The 12,196-nt window shown below is 37.8% G+C and overlaps 1 protein-coding gene across 1 annotated transcript; it reads right to left on the bottom strand.

Annotated features, from left to right (window-relative positions):
- Positions 1 to 2,338: 2,338 nt before the first annotated feature.
- On the bottom strand, positions 2,339 to 10,965 carry LOC144451436 (eukaryotic translation initiation factor 5A-1-like). The gene is made up of 5 exons (XM_078142276.1): positions 10,827 to 10,965; positions 7,803 to 7,983; positions 7,259 to 7,363; positions 6,066 to 6,197; positions 2,339 to 4,118 (listed from the first exon to the last, which is right to left on the bottom strand). Exons 2-5 carry the CDS (start codon positions 7,965 to 7,967, stop codon positions 4,050 to 4,052), a joined length of 471 nt encoding a protein of 156 aa, XP_077998402.1. The 5' UTR covers positions 7,968 to 7,983; positions 10,827 to 10,965; the 3' UTR covers positions 2,339 to 4,049.
- Positions 10,966 to 12,196: the final 1,231 nt, after the last annotated feature.

Here is a 12,196-nt window from a genome sequence, read left to right as displayed (position 1 = left end):
CTATTATTTATGTCTTAGGTATGTATTAATTGAATAAACTGTACTGTGAAGAACAAGTGGCTTACTTTCATATTGAATGAATATACATGACTATTGAAACTAGCAGTACACATATTTCCTTTTTATAGTCACCTAGGGAGTCCCTAGCCCTCCTGGAATTTCCATATTATTACAAATAAAGTTTGAAGATGTGCAGAACTCACATTACTTCTCCGCCTACTTGCCGACCGAAAAATCAGACAACTCCCCTATCTGGAAAACTACGTTGCTTTCCTTTTGCAACTATTGAGGTCTGAGTATGCGCGAATCGTAACTTGCGCAATATACAGTGATGAGATTTTCTGTGAATTCGGTAATAGTTATCAGGGAAAGTGAATTCCTTAGTTTATAATTGCCATGTGTTGGCGGATTCGTATTTCCCATGACACATGACTCACTCACATCCTGTTATACTCAACAAAATAATTCTCAAGGGACTTTCAGTTGTGAGTTTGGTGCTGCAATCATTCCCTAACAATGGCCATGCCAAAGTTTTAATTCCTTACATCCTGTTCTTTATGAATACAAATATCATGGTGTCCCGGCATGGTGTTCATTAAAAAGTTCATTTCACACTCCAGACGGTGTAGTCTGTTGGGGCGCCCTCAACACTCAGGCCAACACATGCAGTGTTTTTGGATAAATAAGGGGAGAACCATTTGATTTCTAGGGGGGGGGGGTATGGAGGAAGTAGGTATGGGAGCAAATTGTCAGTGACAGCAATTTTTTTTCTACTGTCAGTCCTGCATCAATTTTTTTTTTCAAATGGAGTAGCAGTGCAAATTTTTTTTAAATTAGTCATGAAGTTTGTAATGCATTGTTCATACCTATACCACGTCACAATGGTTCACAATTGTAGCTCTAAATAACTTGTTCTGTGCAAGTAGAAGAATTAGCAGTTAGTATGAAAGACGTCTGTCTACCAACCATACTTCTGCTACTTAAATTTGTATGTACAAAAGATGACTGGTAAAATATCCCTGAGGAGCCGACTGATCTGGGGAGTGCTGTGCTCCTGACCCCTGTGAATTGCTTTCCTTTGAGCCATCATAGTAGTACATGGAACCAGAAGAAAATATCTTACATGTGTAATGTGACCCATTCCAATGTGTGAAAACGTTAAATTACAACTTTAAATTATAGAACAGTTCCAAAATCAACTCTGATCAGTACTATCACACATTGACAGATGGTTGTAATTGGTTACTTCGTTCAGTTTACTACAAACTCAACCCCCCCAATCTTAAAGTCAGTCCTGTGGGGGGGGGGGGGGGGGGTGATGACGTCGCCACCCTTTTTATCAATGCTCCAATAGCACTGAACCACTGCTATTGCTTGGGAGAAAGTAATTGTGTTGCAGACATTTGACTACACAGTGGAGAGATTGTACAAAATTGAACCAAACATACAGCAAATAATGTTTCAGATACATGTATGACTAACACAACCCTGTGATGTACACATGCCAATATATGGGTACTTCAGTGGGGGAGAGGGTATTTGCATTAATTCTTGTGTTCTCTGCTGCTGCACTGTCGCTCGCAACACATAATTAAGTATAATCACACTGTAACCCCCCCCCCCCCCCCCCGTGGGGGGGGGGGGGGGTACTTGCATCATGAAGTTGTCATGCTACAGATCTATGCAATGTCACTAGCCTCATACACTGACATGCATATCCTGTAGGTAAAATAGCTTTCACCTTAGTGTGTAGTGCATGCCTGTGTAGTCCCCAACTTGAGGTTCTAATAGTGCCATAATAATACACACTATGTATGCAGCCATACCATACCACAACACATCCACACCACAAAATAGCCATGCCATGAAATGACTGTCAAGCATTCTACATTTGAATGTATCTAAGGCCAAAAAAAGTGTTTCTGGTCAGCTCACGCACCACTGAAATACCCTTGCATCAGTCTTTTTTTGTGTGTGTTTATCCAGCCCATGCAGTCTGCAGATGCTGGGGGAAACACAAAAATAACCCTCCCTACTTCAGTGAAGTCAACTGCAGAGCCAATCATGAACAAGCAAATAAATGACATCTGCCCCACATATACACTTGCTCTCAAGCACTAAATAAAGAGAATAGTAACGTGACATAAATACATGTAGTAGATTGAGCAACAGGTTTGTTCAGGGGAAAGAAGAGAAAAAAAAAACGTTGTTTCACCACTTTAGACAAAATGTCGTGACCAGAAACAATTCTTTCTTTTTTTTTTGTCTTAGATACTGTACCAGGAATGACAGTCGCACAATCTTACCAGTCATCAAAAAATACACAAAAAAGCCATCATTAAAATAATATGTTGAAGACTGTATGTATATATTTGCCATTGAAAGTGGGTTTAGACATTGTCTGTTTTTTTTATTATAAAGTTTGTTTTGGTAGAGAGAGGATATAGCAAAGTATGACGTATTTGAAACAAGCAATTTACCAGAAACTTGTATACAGCCTTATTGCATACTGAGTTAACCATGCACTACTTGCCTACTGTAAAAGGGACAAAATGGAGAAATGGTGTTTGAACGTTTTTGATAGCAAAAAAAACACTATTTTATCATAATTACGGTAAGGAACACAACAGAATGATTTTTGCAGTAAATTCCACGGATTATATAGAAAGAAGGCCAAGATGGCTTGACAGACAGCATCAATACTGGTTTTGATTTAAAACTTTTTGAAAAAAACGACACTTGGCTTTTAAAATTAACTAGCAACACAATAACATTAACCTAAGTAGTATTTGTACACTATTACATACGATAAGGTGTCCAAAATCAGATAATTTGTGACAACTGAGAACAAGGAACGGTTTTACTGGTACAACTCATCGCCATGCTGGTTTTGTCTCTCGTGACAGCAAATGTCTACATAGCTACCAGTACTGTTCATTTTACAAGCAAACGTTGACTGTCTGGTCTCTACTTGATCAGGTACTACTATATCTCTACTATATATGATATTTATTGTAACTGTGATTATGCTATCCTATAAATTTAATTTCCACTCTCAGTTTGATAATATGCCAAACTTTTTATGTTGGAAATTCAACAAAAGATACAAAGAATGCAGTAGATATACACCTCAAATTCTATTGAGTCTGTAACAATTACATTTCCAGTTTTTCCATGATTATAGAAAAATTGCTATCCTATCGCCATGGTAATTGACACTTAACAAAACATACTTTTTAATCGCCATGGAAACTTTACGTTACAGGGAATCCAATCAACAAAACTTTAGTCTTGTCCACATGATATCAACAGAAAGTAGAATACGTTAATGGCAGGTTTTAAAATGACCAGATTCCAGAACGTTGTTGTTCAGTTTTCAACTCTTTTCTTCGACTTTTCAACATCCTCAGCCCATGGCAATCTATTATCAACAAAACTGCTGAAAATGTTGCCATTGCGTAGTAATAGTAAAGAATGTTTGAATTGCAACTGAACTGGCCTTTGCTACAAAACTGTCATGACCTCATGCAAAGGTTAGAGGTCATAGGTCACATAATTGGACACACTATCAATTTTACAATAAAGACTCAACAAATCAACACTTGGTTCAAAGATGGGGTGGGGGAGAAGTTACACATTGGATCGCGTTTTCTACACAGAAATGATGATCCAAAAATGATACGAGTTGTGAAAACGTAACAGTTGGTTGTTTTTTTGTGTGCTTTTTACTTGCAATATAATGTAGTAGTATGTATGTACCCTGTAAATTTGATACACTGTATAAAGTCTTTGCAGCAGTACTAATGTAGGCTTAGTTTCAACAACACGATATTTTGTGCTAACAATAGATCTGATATAACCATACAATAGGTTGGCTTGAAACACAATACAAAAAAACTGAATCAAATTTGACAAAAATAAATTCAAGAAATAATGGTATGAGAATTGATGCCGGTACTGTCAAGTCATACAACATAGTGCATGGTTATTTTTTCCTTTTTTTTTTCCTGGACATGACAAACGTGATGGTGGGTACAACAATCATGATCTTATTTCTTGTCAGTCATGTTTTTCACCCCTATAGCTACCTCTTCATCGCAGGCTTTCAGCACTGTCACCTATAAAATGATAAGACTAATGTTAAGTTTGTACACATGGAGTCAGGATGGGCGAATGGTTAGAGTGGGCTGCTTTGAATCTGCAGGTTGCAGGTTCAAGCCCTGTTGCTGCAATTTGAGTGGCTAGTCATTGGGCAAGATTTGAACCACGATTGTGCCTCAGTCAACCCAACTGTATAATTGGGGACATGGTAGGATAGAGGTTGCAATGTGAATGCTTTAATCCTATACACTTATAAAGGCTGTAATGGATTGTATGCTCCATAGGGAGTTGAGGGAGTATACTATAAAGGGCCAGTGTGCTGCTAAAGATTCATGCCAGGGGTAATAATTGTAAAGAGCTTTGAACAAAGAGTGGGAAAGTGCTATATAAAAACAAACAATATATTATTATTGTTACTTTTTAAATTGTTTTGAATTTTTTTATTTTATTGATAACCAACAGCAGCTAGTCCCATTTATAGGCTCCTTTGGATAAGTGTTAGTGCTGGAGGAAACCAGAGTACCCGGGGAAAACCTGCGTTGTTCAGTAGAGTCAAACTTAATGACACTCTTCTTACTTACAGTGTGGTAAATTTAATCGAACCCAGCCGACACTGGGCGGGTTTGAACCCAGGCTGCAGAGGTACGAGGGGTACAAGCTAAACACTAAGCCACCAACAGCCCTTTCCAGTACTGTGCTTAAAGTACTTTTTAAATTTTTACTGTTGCACAAACCTATCACAACACAAGAGCCCTTTATACTTGACTCCCTGGAGAGCATACAACCCATTGCATGCCCTTTCAGTGTATATGATTGAAGCATTCACATTTGCAACCACTGTCCTACCAGGTCCCAAATAATACAGCTGGATTGAAATATTAAATAGACTCTCAAATTACAGCTAAAACAAGTCTTTGTAGAAAACATGGAATGGAGACATTATTTAAAAGAATTGGTGACCCATAGAAACATTAGGTTGGAAGTCTAGACATGTGTGTGATCCATAGAAATGTTAGTTGGAAGTCTAGCTATGTGTGTGTGTGACCCATAGAAACATTAGGTTGGAAGTCTAGCTATGTGTGTGTGACCCATACAAACATTAGGTTGGAAGTCTAGCTATGTGTGTGTGTGTGTGTGTGTGTGTGTGTGTGTGTGTGACCCATAGAAACATTAGGTTGGAAGTCTAGCTATGTGTGTGTGTGACCCATAGAAACATTAGGTTGGAAGTCTAGCTATGTGTGTGTGTGACCCATAGAAACATTAGGTTGGAAGTCTAGCTATGTGTGTGTGACCCATACAAACATTAGGTTGGAAGTCTAGCTATGTGTGTGTGTGTGTGTGCGTGACCCATAGAAACATTAGGTTGGAAGTCTAGCTATGTGTGTGTGTGACCCATAGAAACATTAGGTTGGAAGTCTAGCTATGTGTGTGACCCATAGAAATGTTAGTTGGAGGTTTAACTGTGTGTGTGTGAAGCCCATACAAACATGATTAACCATGAGTGTGGGCAAGTACAACACCACATTTCCATTTAACATTAATGCTATGGGCTTTGGAATATGTAGCAAGAGCTGAAACATGTGTAGTGGTATTTCATTGGTTGGTTTTGGAAATGTTACTACTCAGGCAGTCAAAGTCTCAGTTTACAAAGATACACAAAACGCTATAACTATTCCTGTGATATGTTGATACGAGTTATTGAATGGACATTGGTTTGATTGTACTCACAGTAGAATGGCATTACTGATGATGTCCGTGATCTTGCAATGCACAATGTTCGAGACTTTCGATGTTTACATTATCTTGATCACAGGGTGATTAGAATCACACAACAGAGGAACTGTATCACCCACTTGTGCAATCTACCACATCGAACAGCAACAGTTTTAGTTTGTGTCTATCTTGGAAACCGAGAACTTGATTGCCAGAGTAGTATCTCGATTGCAGAGACGGCGTTTACTTACCATAAATACCTCCTCTGAAGAAAAACGAGTATTAATGTCTTTTCCTAAGTCATTATCTGGAAGTTTGATATCATCACGTGTGTCACCAGAGTCGTCCATTAATGATAAATAGCCATCATCAATATTTACTAACTGTGACAAGAAGAAAAATTACCAAATAATTACATGTTATTCCCCAATATTTTACTTCATTCAGCCAAGGAAAATACGAGTGACCTAAGAGGAATAATCACTACTAGTCGCTAAAATCACGAAAAACTAATTGCAATTTGGAACATTTTGACCCGTATTTCGAACACTGCAGAACCAGTGATGTAGACACAGGTTGTCATGATGTAGAAAGAGCACAGTATATAATCCATATTTTCTGTTCAAAGGCAATATCTTGGCTTGTACAAGGTAAGGTACTGTTGACAATTTTTTCCAGTATTTTTTCACAAAGATTTTGGAATCCTACAAAGAGAAATAAAAATTTAGGTTTCCCATAATGCACCATAATTTTGTTCGGGAACCATAGTAAAAGAGTTGTAGTGAACAAACCCTTAGGTCACGAGTATTTTCCGGCTGAATGAATAAAAATATTGGGGAATAATTATACCATCACCAGTAAAAGCAAAGAAAGATTTGAGAATTAGTGGCAATTTTGAATGTCTTGATTCATATTTCGAACACAGCAGAACTAGTAACGCAGACGTGTGTTGTTGTGACCGAGAATGACTAGAGTATATATTCCACATTTTTGGTTCAACTTGGTATAATCTTGTATAACTGAAATTTTGAAGGAAGGTTCCAATATTCCAATAATAATGCTGTGTTGATCATATTGCTTTCTGAATCAATGGAAAATAACTTCTTTTTGTTAAATAGAATAACATTAACAATGGAATATTACAATATACCACACAAACAAACAATGACAAATAATCAAATATGTAATAATGACTGGTGATGAGAAATTAATTGATAATTCAAAACTGGATCTTCGGCAAAATTTTTGCTTGAACTTAACTACATAGAATATGCAAGTACTTAATATTTCTATAAATGGTTTTGACATCGTAAGAACAGGAATGTTTTGCAAAATAAGCACAAACTCGTAAAATACATGCTCATCGGCAGTCGTTTTCAAATTAAACATCGGCCATCGCTTGTACTTGCATGTGTAAAGTTTTCTTTCAATAAGTTCCACCTACCTGGTAATCTTTACGTTGCACATGGGGTACATTCATATTATGAGTAGAGGGGCAGATATCTTCATACTTTTTACCAGTAAAAATATCTATTGCAACCAAATGTACCTGTATAGAAGTCAAAACATACACAAATGTCAGTGGAGTGTGGAGGTTCTGGGCACTGACAGAAATATCGGATGTTGTCATGTCACTAGCTGACCGCACTAAACTTGCAAGAACTCATTAGAAAACAAACCATGTGTAGTCATTTCAATGGCTTCTGTATGATTAAACTTTTGGGAGTGTCAAACTGCACTTATAGGGCCAAAGTTGGCTGCAATTCTGCTATAAAGGGCTAGGTTGCGAAATTAAGTGACATGCATAAGGTCTGACATGCCAGGTTCATTTAAAATGGAGTCATGGGTGTTAGAGATATGGTTCTCCACACAGTCAAGACAGTGCATGGACATTGTCATTCCAACAGCCTTCTCTAGGTTTTACCTGTTGGGTCTAATTATGAGAAAATGGACTTCAAATACACAGTTCAACATATTGATACACTTACCTTAGCATGACCGTGTTTTCCAGTCTTAGATGTTGACATTTCTACTATTTTACAAGGGCGGTTTTTTATCATGACGTGTCCATTTTTACGCAGAGATGAACATTGGGCTGGATAAGTCTTGGAAGCGCCAGAATCCCCAGTTCCTTCAAATTCTTCATCTGCCATTGTAAGTTCTTGTTTTCTGCATTTCCAAATAGAAAAAAAAATGAAGGCCAAATATTTTTTTTAATTCTCAATAAACCTGTCACTCAATTTACTAATTATGATATTTCTTTTTATTTAGTACTTTACAGCAAGTGTGTATGTGGGGGCAGATATCATTTGCTTGTTCATGATTGGCTCTGCAGTTGTCTTCACTGAAGTAGGGAGGGTTATTTTTGTGTTTCCCACGGATCTGCACACTGCATGAGCTGGACGAACACACACACACCAATATGGGTATATAAGTGATGCGCTGACCAGAAACAATTCTTTTTGGGGGGTTGGGGTTGGGGTTGGGGCTACCCAATTTTTATATTACTATGTATTTCAGTATTATCATGGCTCAAAATAAATAATTGTCCTCTGTCCACACACCACCAATTCTTGTCATGGGCTATCATAATTTGTAACTGCTTAGCAACAGCTGATTGTATGACTATTTAGAAGACGACAGACATGAAAGAATTTTAATAACACACTTATTTCCAATGGGATCCTTTGTTTTCAGTTGAAGAATACTGGACTACTGGCCACCATCCATGGGCTAATAATTTCAGAAAGCAGTAGTCCACTGTGACTACCAAAGAACACGGTGAACAGCCCCATGTATTTAAGGTGTAAAAATATATCCACATATATTTTTGAAAACATGGTCACGGCTGCTATGGAAATTTGAGTCAATATGTTTTGAACAACATCTAGTAACTGACATCTTTAGAAGCATCTCCACCAAACCAAATTTCAGCCCCATCCCCTGTCTAGGATCACATCCTTATTTTGGCATGTTCAAAAGTTATCTATGAAGTCTGACATTCTGTACCCCTGTAAGCCATAAGTACCTGGAAAGATCATTTTCCCTTGTCCTGCATCATGTGACATCAGAGTTGGCAAATCTGGCTTTGATGAAGCTGCCTATTCATTGAGGGCAAGGCATTATGGGAAGTATACAAAATCAGGAGCTTCACACCTCTGGAAGCACAGCATTGCTTGCTGAAGGCTTCAAGAGGTGTCAAGTCCCCTCTCTTTCTACAATGCCTCACCCAGTAGGCCAGGACTAAACCAGATTTGCCAACCAATAGTTATAAAACTTATAACATTATGGAGGTTGCATGATGCAGCATTGGTGGTGACTTTCCCGCAGTACCTTTAGAATAACGAAACAAAAACTCAGGTAAAATCTGTTATCTGCCCCAACTATAACAACAGGAAAATAGATAACTTAGTTGAAACCAGACGCATAACTCACTGACTTGTTTCACATTTATCGAACAGACCTGGTAAAGGAATGTTGATGCAGTCAGATCACATCTTTCAAGTCAGCCTTATTGAAGTACAGAACTCAAAAGTTTTACTCTACAGTTTGTACAAATGTATGTAATACAACTAGTTCATTCTTATAGGTACAATATAAACCAAACCCTAAATTCATACCCATATTGAAAACATTCTTATCTACTGTTATAGCAGGCATCAAAATACATTATTCATCCTAATTGGGGGGGGAGGGGGGGGGTATTTGTTTGTACAGAAATAACAAAGTTGAGCATATAAACCCAGTTAATATTGCTGAACTTCATTACTTTGCCAACTTTTAGATCAGTCTGACACCCCACCAAGGACTTGGGTGTCTGTTTAACACAAGATAGCCGTGATTACAAAGCAATACCTCACATCCTTCCCTAACAACTTTTCTTTTGTTCATAAGTACACTTATTGACCAATATATATAATTCTTACTATATTCCATTTTCACCATATGTCACATAAATATCATGTTTCTATAACCTAACATTCCCAGGATGCTTTTGGCATTCCCTGACCCAAAAAACACAACAACCTTTGGGGAATATATACATGGAGTAATATTGCCTGCTTTGAAATAGAAGAGTGGTCAACGTACACATAAGGGGAAAAGCTAGGCTCTCACTCATTCATAAAGACTGTCCCAATAGTTTGTTCGAATCAATGACCACAGATAAAATATGTTCCATTTGATATGACAGATAACAAAACAAAACTACATACTGCGGCCAGAGCAACATATGGAAAAGTCAAAACAATTAAAAGTGGAACATCTATGATGAAAACACAAAATAAATATATTCAAACTGAATATGATTCTTTTCTTGGAGTTTTGTTTTTGACTTCAGCCGTAATACCAACAGCATACTAATTGTTTGCCTGATTATAATGCCACATGGAAACCGTACATTGACCTCGCGTGTCATTTTTGTGTTTACAATGGATGAATTTGTTTCTATAAATACTAACTTTGGCAACAAAAACTGATTTGAATGAATTTAGATTGATCGAGGTGAAATCGGGATGCGTTTAAAGTAAGAAACGTTGACATGGGATGAGTTTAAAGTGGGACGAAGTGTGTCGGAATCGATCCCAACATGGCCGCTGTCCCGGCTCGCGCGGTTTATATATACACGTGAAATGTTACGGAACAACTGGAAAACATACTTCAAGGTTACGAGTCACTATTTCAAGTTCAATAACAGATAAACAATAGGCTGGTATAATACACCCAGTCATATACAAATTAGAGGATCTCACCTCGCTAATGACTCGACAAATACTGTGAACGTTATATGATAAACGTGTTTCAATACCTCGGATGAGAAACAACATGGCCGACAGCAGCTTCCACATTTGATGAGTTGCGAAAAATCCCCATTTTTTAGATATCACAATGAATAGGGATGATAAAAATATACAGGTTTGATAAACAGTGATATAGTCTCGCAAATAAAAAATGGAAACAAACAAATTCGATCGCCTTTGCCTCAAAAGTCTTTGAAAAAGCAAAACACTCACCTGTGTCTTCTAAGCAGAGGGCTGGGGAAAAGAATGGGCGATGGAGCATGCGTACCACGTTACTGTAAGCAATGGCTGTTAGAGGGGTAGACGTACCATTATTAGGGAAACCCCTAATCACTCTTCATGCATTTGGTTTGCATGGTTCCAGAATGAGCAAATGTGGGAGTGTCTGGAAACACAGATCTTATTCGTTTGCGCAGGCCATTTTTAAAAAGGGGTGTTCAAATATGATACATTGTTTTATCGTTTTATTCAAATTTACAGTCGAAACTTTTTAATTTGCATAAATAAGAGCAAACAATTAAAAAGTCCTTGTGGACAAATGCAAACGATACTTTAGTAGAAAGATCGCGGATTCCATAGCATGCAATGATGCAACACCCCTTATGTGATAATAGTGCCGACCAAGAAACACGAATGTTGCAACACACGTGCACTGCAACAACAGTGAGTGCAAGCACAGATATTTATCTGTGGTGCAAGGTATCTTTGCGCATTGCAACTGCAGTGTTTTGCCAGTAAATACAGCCCTCATAGTATACTCGTGACCTGACAATGTTGCAAAATGGTATTTTACATGTTTGAAATTTAATCCTTGAGAAAAGTGGTGTTTAACCTTTTAAAAGCTAAGGGAATAAATGCTTATATAGGACTGCGGTGGAAAATGTTGGTTTGGCACCTGCACCTAGAAGATGTTTCTTCAATCAGACGAAATATAATTTTTTTATTGATGCCCTTAAGGTAGGATGAAGAGAATCATAAAGTCAGTGTGGCAACCACATGTTCGTGTATTAGAACGAAATCACCGCTTATTGCTGAAATTACTTCTGACTTTTATAAAGTACTGTCATTTTAAGTCATCAAGACTTTATAATTCCTTTCGCGTGTGTGTGTGTGTGTGTGTGTGTGTGTGTGTGTGTACGTACGTACGTACGTACGTACGTATGTATGTATGTATGTATGTATGTATGTATGTATGTATGTATGTATGTATGTATGTATGTATGTATGTATGTGTGTGTGTATGTATGTATGTATGTATGTATGTATGTATGTGTGTATGTACATGTATGTGTGTATGTGTGTATGTATGTATGTATGTATGTATGTATGTATGTATGTGTATGTGTGTGTGTCTATCTGTCTATCTGTGTCTATATATGTCTGTCTGTCTGCCTGCCTGCCTGCCTGCCTGTCTGTCTGTCTGTCTATCTGTCTGTCTCTCTGTCTCTCTGTCTGTCTCTCTGTCTGTCTGTCTGTCTGTCTCTCTCTCTGTCTGTCTGTCTCTATGTCTGTCTGTCTCTCTGTGTGTGTAATTTCTTCATCGGGTTCCATCGGTTGGGAGGGGGCATGTACCCTCAGAATTA

The sequence above is a fragment of the Glandiceps talaboti genome, chromosome 21 (assembly GCF_964340395.1).
Source record: "Glandiceps talaboti chromosome 21, keGlaTala1.1, whole genome shotgun sequence".
NCBI classification, from domain to species: domain Eukaryota; kingdom Metazoa; phylum Hemichordata; class Enteropneusta; family Spengelidae; genus Glandiceps; species Glandiceps talaboti.
This window is presented reverse-complemented; position numbering and strand designations above follow the sequence as displayed.